This window comes from Chelonoidis abingdonii, chromosome 7 (genome assembly GCF_003597395.2).
Source record: "Chelonoidis abingdonii isolate Lonesome George chromosome 7, CheloAbing_2.0, whole genome shotgun sequence".
NCBI lineage: Eukaryota > Metazoa > Chordata > Testudines > Testudinidae > Chelonoidis > Chelonoidis abingdonii.
Genome location: NC_133775.1, coordinates 43,068,360 through 43,087,991, shown reverse-complemented (window position 1 = coordinate 43,087,991; position 19,632 = coordinate 43,068,360). Strand labels below are relative to the sequence as shown.

The following is a 19,632-nucleotide window of genomic DNA, read 5'->3' as shown; positions in this document are numbered from 1 at the left end:
GAAAGTGGCTACATCAGGATAAATCTGATCATAACGAGCTCTCTTCGCTCAACTGGGTTGGAGGAGCGTTTGTCCTTTTGCATGGCAAAGGCTTCCAGCTACAGGGGAAGGCCCTGCACAGGAAAGAGAGGCCCCGGGGCCACCAACCCCGCATGCAGCTCCGCAGCACCAGCCCCTCTGCCGAGCGTGCATCACTCGCCCAGGGACAATGCGCGCGCACCTGTCCCGAGCCCATCCTCTAGTCTGCGCAGAGGGGGAGGGGGAAGTTCGCACGCAGCCTCTCCAGGCGCCGCCGCCCGGCAGCTGCTGCCGCTCGCGCTGTGCAAAGGGCTGGGGCTGACAGACGAGCCGGAGCGGAACACTGCGGCAGCGGGGAGCCCCGAGGGGTTCCCTGCCTCTCTGGGTTTGGGAACCGGGCGCTCGCAGCCCGGCATGGAGCCCTGGAAGCAGTGCGCCCAGTGGCTGATCCACTGCAAGGTGCTGCCGCCCAACCACCGAGTGACCTGGCCCACGGCTCAGGTGTTCGACCTGGCGCAGACCCTCCGCGATGGGGTCCTGCTCTGCCAGCTGCTCAACAACCTGCGCAGCCAGTCCATCAACCTGAAGGAAATCAACCTCAGGCCTCAGATGTCCCAGGTAAGGGCGCCGCTCCGCAAGGGCTCCTGCTGATCCCAGCTCGCATCCCCCATTAATCAGCTGCTTAATTTCTTTGTGCAAATGCGGAGATGCTCTAAGTAGCTTGTTTGTGTTTTGCTTTCACTTACCCGGTTGCATTTAACTCTGTAAAGTGTTGGAGGAGAGAATCCACGCGAGGTGAAAGATGCTGTAGGGAGTCAAGCCCTAGTGTATGGAGGGGCACATGCCCACCCTCCATGCCCCCTACCGTAGTCACAGCACGTTTTATGAGACGTACTCAAGCTACTCTGTGTTTACAGTAGCTATTGTGAAGTAAGGAGGTATTGAAATGCCTTCTATTTTTTTTAAAAGCAACAAGCAACCTTCTTAAAACCATACAAAACACAACCCCTCCCCAACATACTTCTGTTTTGTTTTGTTGTCAAGTTCTGTCCCAATGAGTAGGTCAGCAATTTTAAAATGAACTGTGTCATGTAGAATGAGGAATCTAGGAAGCTGAATTACCATTCTGTATAATTACAATAGCTAGGGGGAAAAAACTCCCAAGAAGACTAACTTGACATAAATCTGCTGCAGCCCTTTGAAGGTTTCTGGGCATGTGATCTAATCACATGCTGGTGTTTTTAGTGTTTCCCCAACCATTCCTTAAAAGACAGGTAAAAAAATATAACAAAACCTGTGCGTGAGATTGTTAAGCATCTGATACTCATGGAGATCAAAGTTAAAGCTCAGGGTCCCTCTCAAGTCAGTCCTGTGTGCCTATGTCTTGAATTACATGTTGTATTGGGGACCTCAGAACAGAGGGGCTCCTTCTGGATCTCAGAAGCTATGATACCCTAAGCACATGATTTCAGTTTCAACTGTAAATTTCATGCTTTTTGTCAGATAAAATTGGACCTAATGTTACTTCTTTCACTCCCCTCCCCACTGGTGTTTTGAATTTCCTTTTTGTTTATTTTTGAGAGGCCCCCATCCTATAAGGCACATGGTACAGATGGGGAGCTCCTTTGAAGTCACTGGGTTTGCACAGGTGTCTTTTCTCATGGAACAATTTACAAAGATCAGGGGCGTCCAGTCACTGACCCTGCAAAAAAGCACATGCAGGGTCAGTGACTGTAGTCGTCACATTGAGTTTAATATGCAGAAGGTTAATTAGATGGATAAGTTTTTACAACATCAAGGCCTTGTTTTGCATCCTTCTCATTTTTGAGTTGTATGAATTATAGTGTTAATCCTAATTTATGGAGCGGTAATAACCATAGTTAAGCTACCTTCCCAATATAAGCCTGATTTTTAGTACACTTTGCTTTTCCCTCTAATCTTCCTGAAGCTTTACATCCTGCATCTCAACCTTGGTAGATTTTATCTGAGAAATTGTTTTTTTAATTTTTAAACAATTAAAAACTGAGCAGTTATAAAGTTGTGGTGTTTGGAACTGCAAATACTTGTCCTTCAGATCTGAAAAATTTCCTAATGATTTTTTTGTCTCTTGTCTCAAAAGTCTGAAATAGGGCCTGAACCTGCAAATGAGTCTACTTGGGTGGACTTTGTGCTCCTGTGGAGACTCATGCAGAACTGGGGTTACACTTTGTTGGCTTTATTGAAGACAAGTTCCTCTTAGTCTTATAGGGGGCGATAAAGAGCACTGTTCAAACTAATAATATGAAAAATGTATTTAATACAAACAATTTATAATTAACTGAATTTTTGTTTCTGGTTTTGCTGGATTGACCTGGACAAACAGGTACATAGGAGCATGGATTGGAAGTGAGAGCATGGTGGGAATTGTGGTGAGTTAGGAGTCTGGGAAGAGATATGGAGAGCATGAAGAGTAAACAGAGGATGATTGGAGGACTGAGAGGTACCTGGTGAGGTAGCGTGATACCATGTTTCCTGTTTTTGAAGGGAAGGGGTAGTGGTGAGGATGCGTGTCCATGGAGTGGTAGGCGGGATGGTGGCATAAAACAGAGAGCAGGGCACCTCAAGGGCATGGAAGTTGCAAAGGACAGGGAAAGCACAGGGGATGTGCGCAGGGGACTGGAGGAGGCATGAGAGGGTTACAGGAACGGTGTTGGGTGTAGTTGTAACTTGTTTTGACCCTGGCATATATTTTTGTAATTTTAGGGGAACAAGTTAAGGCTGGTTGATTAAGAGTAATGAAGGATTATATGTCTGTGGAGAATTGGTTGGGTCTCTTCACCATTCATTTCCAAACATTCTTGTGTTTTGTTTTTTAAAGAGAGGCTGAATATTTGGTATGAATATATATGTTAGGCCATACTTGAATCGTGAGTTAATTTGGAAACTCAGAGAAGACCTATTTGTTTAAGAAAAATTTGCTGGAACAATATAAACACTCAAGGATTATATTATGCCTGCTATTTTTTTTGATAACTAGACATTTTGTTGCAACTGTATTACAGTCATTAATACCCGGGATTCTGGCTGTCAGCTGACTGGGGCTGATGGTGGGAGCCTTGCCGTGTGCGGAGCTGACAGCAGGACCCAGGGCTCCTGCTGTCAGCCCTGCACTGTCAGCACTGCCTGGCTGACAAAAAGAATGCCAATCTTTAATATGGTGATGTAAAATATTAACATTATATTAAAATATTATGAGAAGAGATTCTGAATACAAGTGATCTGCTTCTAATCTCACTTGATACGCACTAGTAACTTCACTGATGTATACGGAAGTTAGGTAGATGTCTGCTGAAGCGAGAATAGACTTTAACATTTTGCAACACTTTCAGAATACCAGAAGGACCTAATAATTTGTAACGTTTTACTTTTTTTATTGAAGCTCATTTTAGACTAGTGGGAATGCAATATTACCACCCAGGCTTAGGAGCCTCTCTTATTTCATGTGTTATTAAAAATAGATGCCTGTACAATTAATGTAAATTGGACTATGCTCGCTTGACATATTTAGTCCACAACCAATGGTTGGTGTCAGTTATTTTCTTTCTTTTTATTATATCATTCTTATCTTGGCAAATGCATTTACTGCAAAATATTCTGTAAAAGCCAATAATGCATTATTAAAAAAAAATCAAGAATAAATTGCAACCCGTCAAAATAAAAACTATACCAGCAGCGTATTAGATGCAAATGTTACGACAGACATTCTAAAATACTTATACTATTCAGATTTTGAAGATTTATATGACTTTGTACAGAAGAGGTGAGCAAATTCAGATGAAATTCTCTTGTAGCACACATTTAGTAATAGTATAAGCTAAGTAGGATTTGGTAGATTGGAAGAGAGCACTAGTTCATCTACTCTGGCATTCCTCCAAATCCTGGTTCTCCAACTCGTGATACAGTATATTTAGCCATTTATGCATCCTTGTATGTAGAATGTGTGTGGATGATTCCTTCCTGATCCTTGCAGGCAATCTGTTTTGTGTCCTAATGCATAAGGTCTAGTTTTGATTACTTCCATTGTTTGCAAAACTATAAATAATTTACAGATCAACTGTTGGATATAGCTTCATATAATACTCACATTTCATTATTGATAAAAATATGTAAATATATTCTACTGGGTTAATGAACTAGAAAGGCTTCTTCATAATAACCCATAATATTTTTTGGGTCAGTAACTAATTGGAATCAGCAATGGCTCAGAATTAATACTACTTGTCTAGACCAATGCTTGTTGATTTTACTTTTGATCAATTAAAACGGTAGTAGTTTGATGCTTATTTTTAACAGACAAAAGCAAAATACCTTCCTGCATTCTTTTTCAAAGAGAGCTTTCTGGAGAAAGCTACAATGTGTAATGTATGTATGTGCTTAAAAAAGCAGGGTCATTTGAGGATTATTCAGATTCATACCTATTTGGTGAGTATTCTCTGTAAATAGGAGCCTTCAAATATGATTTAAAATGTTACTTTGATTATTTATAATATATTCTTGAAATTAAACCTTGATATCTGTATATTATATATTTGTATAATGTCAGAGATGTAGTAAATGCTTCATAGACAGGTAAGAAGGCTGAGTCTGTGGCCCCTAAAAACTTACAGTCGAAGGTCCTGATCTGGCAGGCAGCTTTGTGCAGATGAACACTTGCAACTGCTTCAAGCCCACTGACTTGAACCTGGCTCTTGTAGGTACAGAGACTTGTCTTTGTGGATCAAAACCTATAAGGGCCAAATCTCGATCCCAGTAAAGATCTTGCTAATTTATGCTAGGTGCTAAGTGCTTCTGCAAAGTGAAGAGAAGCCTCTTCTTCCATTGATTTCCATGAAAGAAGTCAATCAGACCTTTGCAGGAGGCACTTTCCACATTAGAAAATCATCCCCTGAAAGTTTCAGAAATTATTATAACCTTGGATATGTTTAAAAATGTATTTAGGTCGGTAGTGCATAAATAGAAAATGAAGGGCCTAATCTTGTGAGTTGCTGAGCATTCTAAAAGGGTACTGAGTATCAACTCCCATTGTAGCTTAAGTGAGCTGAAGGTGGTTGGAACTTCTTGGGGAGATACTTTTATGATTGAGCTGTACATCTGCAATATTTTCAGAAATATTTACACTTGTCAGTAGTCTAATAAATTCTCTGCATTATGTAATATATGCATCTTAGGATCTCACAGTGCTTTGTAAACACTAGTTAATTCACCTGTTCCTGTGACGTAGCAAGTGGTATGTTATCCTTATGGGCACGGAGAGGGAAAGTGCCAGTGATAGACTGGGAATTAGAACTTGAGAGGTCCTGGCTCCCAGATGCATACACAGACCACCTAGTGCATATTACTTTGTAAGCCAAGATGCCTGTGGTAATATTTTGCCTGTATTGTTTGACCCTCATGTGGCTCTTTATGGTTATGCATGTGTCTTTTGTGGAGTCAAACTGGTATTTTCCTGTTCAGTTTTGTTAACTCTCATGGATTTGGTCCCTGCTACAAGCAGAGTTATGATGATGTGAAGAATTCTGGTCGTCGAACAATTTTTGGGAAACAAAACCATAGAGCAAGACACTGGCCTCATAAAATGCCCTGTAGTCTAGTGAGAGGTGCATTAAACTGCAAGCCCAGATAGCATGAGTTCTACTCCCAGCTTTTCCTCTGACTGCTGTTGATATTTCTGTGTCCTTCACATCACTTATTGTGAACCAAGGTTTCATGCCTTGAGGGGTAGCTATCACTCACCAATTTCAGAGAGAAGGTAAGTGATAGCTTGCATTACTTAAGTTACTCTTCTAACTAAAGTGGAAGTTGTTTTGTGCTGTGGATCTGAAGGTTATGGATTCAAACCAGGGCCGGTGCAACCATTTAGGTGACCTAGGCAGTCGCATAGTGTGCTAGGATTTGGTGGGGTGGCATTTTCTTCGGCAGCAACCGAGGCGGCTGGATCTTTGGCCGTCCCGGTCGCCACCGTCATTTAGGTGGAGGGAGCTGGAGCAGGGGAGCGTGGGGAGCGCTGCCTGCAGCAAGTAAGGGGGGTGTGTGGCACGCAGGGGAACTCCTCGCCCCAGCTCACCCCTGCCCCGCCTCCTCCCCGAGCATGCCATGGCTGCTTCACTTCTCCCACCTCCTAGGCTTGTGGCACCTAAGCTGATTGGTGCCGCAAGTCTGGGAGGCAGGAGAAGTGAAGCAGCGATGGCGTGCTTGGGGAGGAGGCGGAGCAGGGGTGAGCTGGGGTGGGGATTGTGCATCAGGGCGGAGGGTGGGGGATGGGGAGCTGCCGCAGGGGGGGCGTCTCACGGTGGAGAGGGGGAGCTGTTATGGGGGGGGTGCCTCAGGGCAGAGAGGGAGAGCTGCTGCGGGGGGGGCACCTCAGAGAGGGGGCTCAGGGACGGGGAGGGCACAAGATGGAAGTTTTGCCTAGGGTACGAAACATCCTTGCACCGGCCCTGATTCAAACACCCCTGATGACACATGTCGAGGTCAAAAAACACACGTATATGTACAAGTCAGTTTAAGGACCCCTGGAGTCATTGTTTTGATGGTTTTATATCACAAAGCATTGTATTTAGAAGCAAATTTGGTTATTGTGCAAATGTTTGTTTTACTGTTGCATTTTTATTATTTGTATTTGGTTACAAGGAGTTGTCCCTTTTAAGAATAGTGTTTGGCTGACTGACAGCAATATGCAGGAGATTTTGTGTGTGTCATGAGAGTGGAAGACCCAGTGTGATCAAGCTCTAAGAAGGCCAGAACTTGATCTGATAAACTTCTCTTTCTAGAAAGTCAGCCTCATTTTTGAAGGACTAACGTTAGTGCTTATGAGGGACTGGAAGTCTTAGGGCATTGCTAATGGGCTATAGAGCCTTTTGCCTGTAGGGCACCAGTGTGAATTGTGCCCAGCTCAGCAGGGATTAAAAGTTGTTCCCAACAATGGATATTTAATAGTCCCTATGTGAGAGGAGTCTGACAGGTCCCAGTTCCAGCTCCTATGTCACAAATTCACTACTATGCTTTGCGCTAGAGTAGAAGCTCTTTGGGGCAGAGACTGTCCATGCTATGTGTTTTCACGAAGACTAACAGTGGGACCCTGTGAGGGTCCTGTAGCGGGGGCCAAAATCACATTACTCTAAGTTTGCAAGAATTGACAACATCAGTTGTCATGCGCATACTGGGAGATGGAGTTCAGAAGACAACAAAAACCACACTGAAGCTTTAAAAATTCTATTTTTTTGCCCATATGTATTTTTGGATTTGACTCCTGTTTTGAACTTTGATGTTGGTAATAGTGCATACTTTGTGTGGTGTTGCACAGAACAAACAAAGCTGTCCCACTACAAGCATGCTCCTCACTGTAAAGCAGTGCTGAGCCTTCCTAGCAGCCAGAAAGGGGGCTAAGAAAGGGACTGTGTTAGTTTAATTACGGAGACCATTGATTGTATGATGCCTTAACGTTATGTTGGAAAAGTTTTCGTGAGATGTCGCATCAATACATGATGACCTTGAGTCATGAGGATTGCACAACACAAGCTAATGTCGGAGTGTTGCATTGTAACTTTGTGGTAATTCCATTTCATGACAAACTGCTTCCCCAGGGCTGGATTACACTGTTGTAAATAATAAAAATAGAAATGACCCATAACTGAAAGTTCTAATCATAATGTTTAATCTTAATTGTAACAGATATTGGTTAAATGGTCATCAGAAGTATGGGCCTTAAAACAAATTAGCTGTGCTGACCTGCATTAGACTATCTTTTTGCAACTTCTTTATCTGTGGCACTTTGTAAATTTCATTTTGAAATAGTTTTTGCAAGGAGTTCTGTTAACTTGTGAGAAATTGCTAAACAGGAAAGCGGCAAGTTATGAGCTGTTGGCATCAGAGTTCACTAAGGGGAATGTTTTTATATAAATTATTTATTTAAAATAACCATTTCCTGTAATCATTTTTAAAACAATAAAATAAATTATGGTTTATTTTGTCTAAGTTTTATAATTTTTTACCCCTTATTTTGAAGGGAGTAGTTTTTTCATATGATCACCTAAAAATATGGAAGCACATTATTGTCATTCTGACTCTGAGTTATCTTTGAGTGTATAAATTAAGATTTAATGACACACTCCTTCATGCTTGGGTGGCAATATGTCTGCCAAACTCCCTGTGCAAAGTGATTTGGCTATATCCCTTAAATCTTAGGAGGGGACCAAAGGATCTGAATTTTGAAAAAATATAAAATAATTTATAGTAGTCCTTGCTAATGTCCCTAGGAGCCAAGATTATCTCAGCATTTTTATTATAATCTCTTATAGAATTTGATTTATCAAGGATTTTGAGCTGTGACAGAGAGTCTTACAAGATTGGAACTTGGCATACTAGTTATCAGCTCAGGAAAACAATTTTTTTTGTTAACAGGAGAAACCCTATTTGATGAACTTATTGGGGATTTAGGAATTTATGAAATCAAAAAGTTCATAAAATTTAACATATCAATTACAATATTTATAGTGCATAAATTAATTTATTACTCATCCCATGACAGTGTATATAACTAACGGTAACTAATGTATACTGTGACGTTTCTTTGTTTGATAGAATTGCTTCTCTTCCCTGCTGCCAATAGATCAGTCTTTTCAAAACTGAACAGCTATTTGAATATTGGCTGAAGGATTGAAGTCACATTCAGTGGCAGAAAAATGACTTTGGCAGCAGAAAAATGATTCAGGTAACTGGTTGTTCATAAGATTGATGCTCATAAAATCAGAGTTCTATTGTGTTTTGCACTTGGGTTATTGAGTTATAAGAATGCTAAAAGGGCTATGTTTAGGTGTTAAAGATGCTTTTTTCTCTAACTATAAAAACATTTTGTTTAGCTAAAGTTGGGAAATGATTTACTCTTTGATATGAGATGAGGAGAATAACGTGAGAGAGAAACAACAACATGAATTAATTAATTTGTAATGTCTGTTGAGGACAAGCAACAATATTTGAGGGATAAGGTGTTTGTAATTCAGATAGCAGGCAGTCCCATTAAACATGCCCAAATAAACAAGTGAATATTTTGATTTATTTTAGCCTCTGATCCTGCAAACATTTATGCACTTGTTTAACTTTATTTACATGCTTAGTCTCATTGAGTCCAAGTTAAATACGTGCATAAGTATTTGCAGAATTGGGGCCTTCATGAAATAAATAATGTAGATTAAAAAATAGAGATTTCCTTGTAAAGAAAATGTAGCTATAACCTGATCAATTTTGCTCAAACAAACAAACAAACAAAATGAACAGGAAGAGTAATAACCTGGCTCTTGTTTTGTAACTTTCTGACAAAATGACCAATTGCACTTATTATTCTAAGAAAGTATCAGAGGGGTAGCCCTATTAGTCTGGATCTGTAAAAGCAGCAAAGAGTCCTGTGACACCTTATAGACTAACAGATGTTTTGGAGCATGAGCTTTCGTTGGTGACATGCATCCGACGAAGTGGGTATTCACCCACGAAAGCTCATGCTCCAAAACATCTGTTAGTCTATAAGGTTTCACAGGACTCTTTGCTGCTTATTCTAAGAAAGTGAAGGAAATAAAAATGGTCATCAGATCAGTTTCCAATTATCCTTTATTTGATCCCCTTGAAGAGAAAAAGGAATATGCACTAGTAACATTTTTTAGGATTATATTTACATGTTCACCACTTAATAAGTACTTAATGCAGCAGGGTCATGTTGCAAAGCTCATCTCAGGTACTGCCCCATGCACCATGTTTAAAGTGCTGCATGTTCTATAGAATATCAGCACTAAATACAGGGCTGCCCGGTGGGGGGGGGCAAGTGGGGCAATTTGCCCTGCAAGGGCCCCGCAAGCCCTGGCCTGGTGGCGGTCCAGGTTTTCGGCGACATTTTGGTGGCAGGGGGCCCTTTAGTCGCTCCAGGTCTTCGGCATTTCAGCGGCGGGGAGCCCTTCAGTGCTGCCGAAGATGCGGAGTAACTGAAGGGCCCCCTGCCACCAAAATGCCACCGAAGACCCTGGCCGCCGCCGGGAGAGTACAGCGCCGCAGCTCCCCCACTTCTCCCCAGGCCCCCTGAATCCTCTGGGCGGCCCTGACTAAGTATGCTGCCACGGATCTCTCACAGAAGCTATAGTGGGTATCAGCAGCAAAGAGTTAAATTAAACATCCAAATAGGCTTGAGGAAACATTCAGTTGGGGTGGCCTATGTTGTTTTCTGCTAGGTATGCAGGAGAAACTGAGTTATCACCTGCTCTTGAGCTGACAGAGGGTGGGAGTGCTGTGGTGACAGCAGGCAGAGCAAATCCTTGTGAAAAGGAAAGAGTGAAAAAAGATGGTGGGGACAGAGAAGAGAGGTAGCAGAAGTGGGAGGCAAACAGTCAGAAGAAAAGAATGTGAACCAGAGAGGGAATAGGCAGGAAAAGAAGGGAGACAGATCAGAAGGGGCATCAGAAAGCAAGTGAGAGATTGGAAAGAAAAAAGGAAAATCATTTTTCATGCTAAGAAAAATCCATAGAGCCAAATTTTGAATGTTCCATGTTACTCTTTATGCAGTGATAGTGGCACGTCAAGAAAGCTTATGCTCAAATAAATTTGTTAGTCTACAGCTATATTATCTGTGGATTTAAACATCAGAAGGACAAAGGATTTCAGTTTTCTGGCTCCAACCTTTTCCTTTTACTGAAGGTCAAATTAAAAAACTGGCAAAGAGGAAATTATGGGAGTAAAGAACCAAATATGAAGGTAAAGACAGCAGGGTGACTGGTAGATGAGAAGGAAATATGTGGGTATTGGAAGGGGAAAGAAGGAGAAAAAGAGGGGTGTTTATGGAATATGGAACATTGTCAGGTGATGTCAGCACCAGCTTCGTGGTAGGGTCAGAGTGAGTGGCAGTGCTGGGAGATGATATGGGGACCTGGTAATTATAAATTAAATTCCTGGAAACTGACAGAGCTTCATAATTGACAGTAGCCTTGACTTGCAAGGAAATGAGGAGGGGAGGAATTAGCTAGGGAGTGACAGATAATACATTGGTGAGAGAGAGAAGTAGATTAGGTACATAATTTGAGAGCAGAAGGATAAAATGAAGCAGGGCTGCCCAGAGTGGGGGACAAGTGGGGCAATTTGTCCCATACCTCAGGCTCCGCAGGGGCCCCCAGGAGACTGGCTGATGCTCCCTCGCCAGCCCTGACCCGACCCCGTCTCTGTCCCTCTCCCGGAGCCTCAGCCCATCCAGGAGCATCCCTGGATAGCACTGCAGCGTGTCTTCGGCAGGGCCCCTGAGCCCTTCCCCGCTCAGAGCTGCGTGGTAAAGGGGCGGGGCTGCGAGCTCCAGGCTGAGCGGAAGGAGTTGAGCTCAGCCTGGAGCTCGCAGCCCCGCCCCCTTACCATATGGCTCTGAGCGGGGCGGAGCTCAGGCCCCGCTGGAGCCACTCTGCAGCTGTCGAGGGAAGCTCCTATATGGGGTGAGGCTCCGGGAGAGGGGCAGAGCTGAGGGTAAGGGGCCAGGGCCGGGGGGGTTGGCTAAGGGGCATTAACTCCCAGGGACAGTCAGGGAGAGGGCAGAGGTGGGGGGGAGGAGGGCGATCAGGGGACAGGGAATGGTGGGGGTTGGATCGTGGGCGTTCCGGGGGTCTGTCAGGATGCAGCAGGGGGGTGGATAGGGGTCAGGGCAGTCAGGGGACAGGGAGCAGGGGTGGGGTCCTGGGGTGGTGGTGGGGGATCTCTGGGGGATGGTGAGGGAGCAAGGAGCAGGATGGGTCAGGGATTCTGAGGGGGGCGGGCAGTTGGGGAGCAGGAAGTGGGTGGGGGTCAGATATGGGGCAGGGCCAGGCTGTTTGGGAGGCGCAGCCTTCCCTACCCTAAAGCTCATTCAGCAGTTTGAGGCTTGCAGAAGAACCAAGCTGTTAGCTTTTCCATTAGGGCTACCATCCCTTTCACTTCTCAAATGCCAAATTATCGTCTGTATTTAATTTCAGTGCCACAGGGAGATTCATGTCACGAGAGGGTAGCTTCGTTTAAAATTAGCCACTGGGGGAGGGATCACATGAGAAGAGCAATATCCTTCCCAACCCTACCAAGGGAGACCCCCCTGCTGCATTCCCTGAGGCTCCAGAGGGGTTAATTCAGTGGTTCTCAAACTTTTATACTGGTGACCCCTTTCAGATAGCAAACCTCTGAGTGCGACCCCCCTCCCTTATAAATTAAAAAAATGTTTTTAATATATTTAACACTTATAAATGTTGGAGGCAAAACGAGGTTTGAGGTGTAGGCTGACAGCTCGCGACCCCCAGTAATAACCTTGTGACCCCCTGAGGGATCCTGACCCCAAGTTTGAGAACCCCTGGTTTAATTTAATTTTAGCACCCTGTGTCCATTCACGTGCATATGCTATTTTGAGCATTTCAATTTTCACAACATAGGCTCATCCCAGATTCTGGAACAAGCTCAAATGCTCAGTTCGTGGAGTATGTACATAAGCTATACTAAAGACAAACCACAGTAACCGTTCCAGTTTGTGAGGGACCCATGGAGCCGATAACATCTAGGACGTAATGATGGTGGTTAAATCCATTAATGACTATTTAGCCAGGAATGGGTAAGAAATGGTTAATGTCCCTGAGCCTCTCTTTGTCAGAGGGTGGAATGGATGCAGGAGAGAGATCCACTTGATCATTACCTCTTAGGTTTACTCCCTCTGGGCAACTTTTGGATCTGGCCATTGTCGGTAGGACAGGGATACTGGGCTGGATGGACCTTTGGTTTGACCCAGTATGGCTGTTCTTATGTTCTAACCTAAATGAACCCAAAGTTATGGAGACAGATATGAGTCAAGGAAGCCAGCAGAGTGTCAGAAACCTGGACAAATCTCTGACTGGATGGGCTCAGGCGCTTAGTCACAAGCCGAGGTGGTTCAAAAGTTTTTTGGATTTTTTTTAAGCAGAATTTTTTTTATTGTTTCTTTAAACAGTCAGACACAGCAAGCAGCAAATATTTGGCCACACAGTTCTGAAACCCCAAACCATATTCAGGTTTTGGGAGACTAATTTCAGCTTTTCAATTAAAAAAAAAAAAACAGCAAATTTTGAAGGAAAGCGGACATTGTTCGTGATTTTTTTCTGCTTTTTAAAACCCCCTAGTTTTTGATCTAGAAAAAGTTTTGACAGAAAATATTTATCCAACCCTTTTAATGAGCTTTAGTGCCTTTAACACTAGCTGATGCTGAGAACCAGTGATACCTTGTAAAGAAGTTTTCTCAAAACTGGGTTTGTGCCGAGATGCAGAAGGTTTATTTTTCCCAGGGCCGCCTGTGTGGGGAGGGAGCAAGTGGGGCAATTTGCCCTGGGCCCCGCAGGGGCCCCCACGAGAATATAGTATTGTATAGTATTACAATTTTTTTTTGTAGAAGGGGCGCCCGAAATTGCTTTGCCCCAGGCCCCCTGAAGCCTCTGGGTGGCCCTGAAATGAAGATGGAGGAGAAAATTGTGAGAGGAGCAGAAAAAGAAAAAAGGAGTTAGAAAGGTGGTGATGTTACCTGCCAGTATCATTTTTGTGTTGAAGTTATGTGGACCACCAAGGAATTCAGGGCAGCTGTGGAAAAGGCCACCTAGAACACTTTCTGATCTGCACTGCTGTGATGTGCCGGGAAATGGGGAGGCAGCTTGAGATGGGGGGGGTGGAGGGTGTACTGGAGCCCTTCAAAAGAGCAGGGAAGTTTTTCTCTTGTCCCATGTTTAGATGACTCTGAGTACTGAGATAGTTATTTTATTAGACCATCAGCACTTGTCTCTTATTAAGATCTTTGGTCCACTATGAGGATAAAAAATAGCAACCGGTCAATTACCTTTGAAGTCCTACCTTTACACTAGTGATAAAATTTCCTTATCGATTCTGTGCAGGTTTACCTTAAATGTACACAACTTACTTGTGTTTTGTTCTATGGAACCTAATTACAGTGCTTGTTTCTGTAGCATTCCTATTCACATTCATTTCAATACATTACCAGACTTGGCGACATAAAGAAAACATGACTGTATATCTGCCTACTTTGGTTTTTCTTTTGGTGGCAAATTGGCTCTATTTTCTATGCATCCTGGTTGTATTAGGTATCATCTGCAGTTAACTGTTTTGCCCCCTTTTTGCTTCAGTTTGATAGAACAAGTGCCAAAACTTAGAGTTGTGAAATACTGTTGTTTCCCTCCTATGATTTCTTAGAAATATGTATAATAGTTAAACTGATAACTTAACTTAATAGCAAGTGTATGTCTTTTTATTTTAAGGAAAAAGATATTCTCTCCTATGTAACTAAACAGTGTTGAGCCTGACTCAACTTGTTCGGTGGGAATATATATTTTAGAAAACATTCAATCAAATACCACATTTATTAAGAACAATAATAACAATCTTGGTAACCTTGCATAATCAAAAGAATAGTCACAGAATAATTGTTTGTTTGCATATTCAGAAGTTGGAGTCTTAGACCCCAATCCTGCAAAGGGGTCCATCTACGAGGCGTCCCATTGAAATACCCTGCGTGAGCATAAGGGTTTGTGCTAGCATACAATTTGGAACAATCAACAGGGTATTAATACAAAGATTCTAAATTCTTAAGCCATAGATTTTTCTGCGCCTGTGAATTTCAATTGTTCTGCATTATGACTTAAATTTGGTTTCTTCCTCTTATGATTTTATCTGCAAACATTTTTATTTGATCATAGCTTTTCTATTTCTCTCCGCACTTAAATACTAATCCCAATTTCACTTTTGGCTCTTTCAGTGTTCTTGTCATCACATTGATGTTTTTGCTATTACAGCTCATTAATGACAATGGAATTCACTAATGATCCTTATTTAAATATAGCTTGCTGCTACCTATTGCTCCCCATTAGCACCACTGAGAATAGCATTCCAGTATTGTCTTACTCTTATTATAATGTACTAATAACAGCTTCCTCACACCCTGTACTGTAGGAGAAAAAACTTGCATCCCTTTCTGATTCCTTGCCTTCTCTCCCATGATAATGATCGGTTTCAGAGTAGCAGCTGTGTTAGTCTGTATCCGCAAAAAGAACAGAAGTACTTGTGGCACCTTAGAGACTTACAAATTGATTTGAGCATAAGCTTTCGTGGGCTGTAGCCCACTTCTTCGGATTCATAGAATGGAACATATATTGAGGAGATATATATACACATACAGAGAGCCCACCTTTTCATGCTCCCTGTATGCGTATATATATCTCCTCAATATATGTTCCATTCTATGCATCCAAAGAAGTGGGCTGTAGCCCACGAAAGCTTATTTTCAAATAAATTTGTTAGTCTCTAAGGTGCCACAAGTACTCCTGTTCTTTTTTATGATAATGATTGTGATTTTTATTTATAAAATATATCCTAATACTTTAAGTAGCATTTGGGGCCAAATTGTTAGCTGATGTAAATTTGGGTTGCTCTGTTGAAGTTAGAGGAACCATAATGATTTACATAAGCTGAAGTTCTGGACCATGACATCTCTTGACTAGCCTTTCTCTGAATTTCTTTTAAGTACATGGTGTATTTCTGTAGAGTTTTTGGAAGTGGCAGACTGATCAAATTGTCTAGATGTTTTGAAAGCTGCATCATGCTACTCTCTAACATACCTTAGCTCTGACTTGTTACCACTTTGCTTTGCAAGTCTTGAGTTGCTGAGCAGCAGCAGTTTTGCAAAATCATGCCAAGTTGTGTAAGGGTTTAGAGAATAAAATTTCACTTGATACTTGAAACAGGTTTGAACTTTAGTCTTCAGAGATGTGAAGTTAACGCAGTAACGTACACTTCAATCCTACACCCCCTCTGATTCAGTAATGACACATCTTTAAGTAAAAAGCTAAAATTCTTAGTGAGCTTCCCTCTCTTAATAGTTAAAATGTTAACACTTTTTTGGACTACAACTTGGTTTTTTGGGGTCCTGAGTAAAATACCAGCTGATGAGCTTTGGGCCGGTTTCTATCGTCCACAGAGCACATCCGGCAGCTGGGCTGTGTCAGGTCAAGAGTGCATGCCGTTAAGAAGATACTAGCGCATTTTAGCAAGTGGGGGAAGCAGGTCAGTGCACATGTGCTTAATGTGGGCGGGGGGGGGGGAAGAAAATTGGTAAACAATGATTTTGTCAACTAAAAGTGGATGTTAAGCTTGTTGCAGTTAGGAGGGGTTTGGCTGCCTGAAGTTCATCTCTCAGGAAGGCGTTGGTGTATTCAGGTTGTGGGAGGGCCATTAGGAAAGCAAGGTTCTAACAGGCAGTGAGCCATGCCTAGGGCTTGACCTCCTTGCTGCTTCTAGAGAACTGTTTTGTTCGGAATTCCTACCACACCCCTTCCAAGTTCCTGTTCCCTTGCAAAGGATGAAAAATCTTCTGTCTTATCCATAGACCAGGTAGTTCATGAGCAGCTTGAGCTTATTCACATGCTGTTCCACCAGTGTGCCTCGGCCTCCTTTGAGGGGCTACCTCTAGGAATCATGAGGTAGCTCAAGGTGTGTGTTTGTTCAGTCTTTGAGCCAGCATGACTAATGCGATACATCTGGTGGTTTTCTCTGATTTGGGCTTCCATCCACTAAGAGCTCGCACTGATGCCACTGACTTGCTTCACAGAAGACCAAACTGAACAGACGAGATGATCTTTGTTAACAAGATTGATATTTTAATCCCTCACTTCTGGCTTGTTCTCAGACAAAACATAAAGCAATGTTGCTGAGAAGACTGTTGGTTAGAAGGATTGTGCCTTAGAGAATTTTAGTAACTAATGGTGCTGTTCAATTACAGGCTTTATGAAGCATTAAGCAGATGAATTCAATAATTCTGTTGGAGTATCCCTATATTTGAGGCAGGGTCCTACAGCTTTCCCTTTTTACAGAAGACCCTGGATAATTGATTAGCCTCGATGAAAGCCTTTGCTGGCTGGAACAGTGTGATTTGCATCAAAATGCAGTCTTAGTGATGAGAGAGGATCACATATGTAAAGACAGATGAGCGGTGTAGGGAACAGAGTGCCTGCTGTTAATACTATGTGTGCAGCTCTTAAGCAGCAAACTGGAACATAATTCAAGTTTGTCGTCTGTTCTAAGCTAAAATTGTCCAGATTCATGGATCCCTTCGGAGTCTAGTTCATTTATGTGGTACACATCCTGCGCTCTAAGAATTTAAATGGTTTGTTGTTGTCCTTGGGGGGATTCTCAGTTGCAATAACCAAATGTTTTATGGTTTTTGTAGGAATTTTAGGTATAACATTTGCCCAGCTAACACAAGAAGAATAGGAAAGTGTCTGTGAAATTAAAACACAGTATCCCATTATTTGTTTATCTCCTGACATATGCATTGGTGGTTTTGGCACACATTGCCAAGAGTAAGTCTAATGGGTGATTCTGCTTCCATCAGTAACACAGTGACATGGCTGTGGATGCATGAGGCTCATGATTAACACTGTCCTGCTGTGGGCCAGGTCTGGCCTTATAGCTGAATTGTGAGTTTTTCACTGATCCTGTGCTTGCTCTAGTCCTACAGACGATCTAGGGTCAGCATGTAAATTTAAATAAATAAATAAAGAGGATGGCTCTGTCTTGATCCTAGAATGCTCTATTGCCATTTGTGTGCCATGGGACAGATGGGACTGCAGTTTTATAGAGTTTTTCTCCAAATCTCAAAGGGAATTTTGAAAATGCATTACACTGTGTAGTGTTCTGCTTGTTGGACTATGATGTTTTATATTTTAAATCTTCCTTTTATGTTTGGAGAAGTGCAATAACCCTGATGGTCGCAACCCTGTTCTGGTCCCTTGAAGAACTATTGTAACATTTTACAGTTGGTTGAAAATTTTTTGATTGAACAGTTTTTGGTTGGAAAATGCTGTTTTGTTGAAATAGAAATGTTTCCTTGGAATTAGAGATGTCGATTAATTGCAGTTAACTCACGTGATTAACTAAAAAAAATTAATCGTGATTAATCACAGTTTTAATCACACTGTTAAACAATAGAATACCTATTGAAATTTACTAAATATTTTGGATTTTTTCTACATTTTCATATACATTGTATTCTGTGTTGTAATTGAAAACAAAGTATATATTATTTTTGATTACAAATATTTTCACTATAAAAAGGGTAAACAAAAAAAGTGTCTTTCAGTTCACTTCATACAAGTACTTTAGTGCAATCTCTTTATCCTGAAAGTGCAATTTACGAATGCTTTTGGCAGCAGACGGTGCGTTACGACTGGTAGCCGTTGACATCATATTCCTGTGTGCTCTTTTAACCGACCTTGGTGTGGTCAGTCAGGGGCTCCTGGGCAGACGGGCTCCTGGAGTGACTCAGCCAGGTCATTCCTATCTTCTGCTGAGCATCCAGGAGATGAGAATGACTAGCAGTCGAACTCCACTCTCTGCTGCCACCCTAAATGTGTAAAAGATAGATGGAGTGGATCAAAACAAGAAATAGACCCGATTTGTTTTGTATTCATTTGCTTCCTCCCTTCCTCCCTCTGTGAAATTCAGAGTTTTCAGTTTGATCCTTGAGGGGGCCATTCTGTGTGACAGTTGTTTGTGTTTCTCCTTGATGCAAAGCCGCACCCTTTATGGACTTTAATTCCCTGTAAGCCATGTTGTCAGTTGCCCCTCCCTCCATCAGAGCAGACAATCATTTCACACCTTTTTTCAGTCCAGATGCCATAGCACTGGGATCATAGAGCCCACTCAGTTCACCGCAGCAATTATGACCACTTTAAACATACTGCACATTATCCTGGAGTATATGCAGAACCTGAATCTGCCAAAGCAAAAGCAAGCAAGGAGGCAACGGCAGCACGGTGATAAGAGTGATGAGGACATGGACATAGACTTCTCGGAAAGCACGGGCCCCAGCAATGTGCACATCGTAGTGTTAATGGGGCAGGTTCATGCTGTGGAACACTGATTCTGGGCCCGGGAAACAAGCACAGACTGGTGGGACCGCATAGTGTTGCAGGTCTAGGATGATTCCCAGTGGCTGCAAAACTTTTGCATGCGTAAGGGCACTTTCATGGAACTTTGTGACTTGCTTTCCCCTGCTCTGAAGCGCCAGAATACTAAGATGAGAGCAGCCCTCACAGTTGAGAAGCGAGTGGTGATAGCCCTGTGGAAGCTTACAATGCCAGACAGCTACCGGTCAGTTGGGCATCAGTTTAGAGTGGACAAATCTATTGTGGGGGCTGCTGTGATTCAAGTAGCCAGCGCAATCACTGAGCTGCTGATACCCAGGGTAGTGACTCTGGGAAATGTGCAGGTCATAGTGAATGGCTTTGCTGAAATGGGATTCCCTAACTGTGGTGGACAATAGACAGAACCCATACCCCTATCTTGGCACCGGAGCACTAAGCCAGTGAGTTCATAAACTGAAAGGGGTACTTTTCAATGCTGCTGCAAGCACTGGTGGATCACAAGGGACGTTTCACCAACATCAACATGGGATGGCCAGGAAAGGTACATGACGCTCGCATCTTCAGGAACTCTGGTCTGTTTCAAAAGCTGCAGCAAGGGACTTTCTTCCCAGACCAGAAAATAACCGTTGGGATGTTGAAATACCTA

General features: G+C 42.6%; 1 protein-coding gene across 3 annotated transcripts in view; it reads left to right on the top strand.

Annotated features, from left to right (window-relative positions):
• Nucleotides 1-253: 253 nt before the first annotated feature.
• The window catches only part of VAV3 (vav guanine nucleotide exchange factor 3), a 259,518-nt gene continuing 240,139 nt past the window's right edge, over nucleotides 254-19,632 (top strand). Inside the window, exon 1 of one of the 3 annotated variants that reach the window (XM_032803745.2) lies at nucleotides 254-636. In XM_032803745.2, coding sequence (XP_032659636.1) covers nucleotides 433-636 — 204 coding nt within the window. In that variant the 5' untranslated portion in view covers nucleotides 254-432. Of the gene's footprint in view, nucleotides 637-11,472; nucleotides 11,542-19,632 lie in introns of those variants that run through there. The other 2 variants (XM_075067838.1, XM_032803748.2) reach the window with 2 other exon arrangements.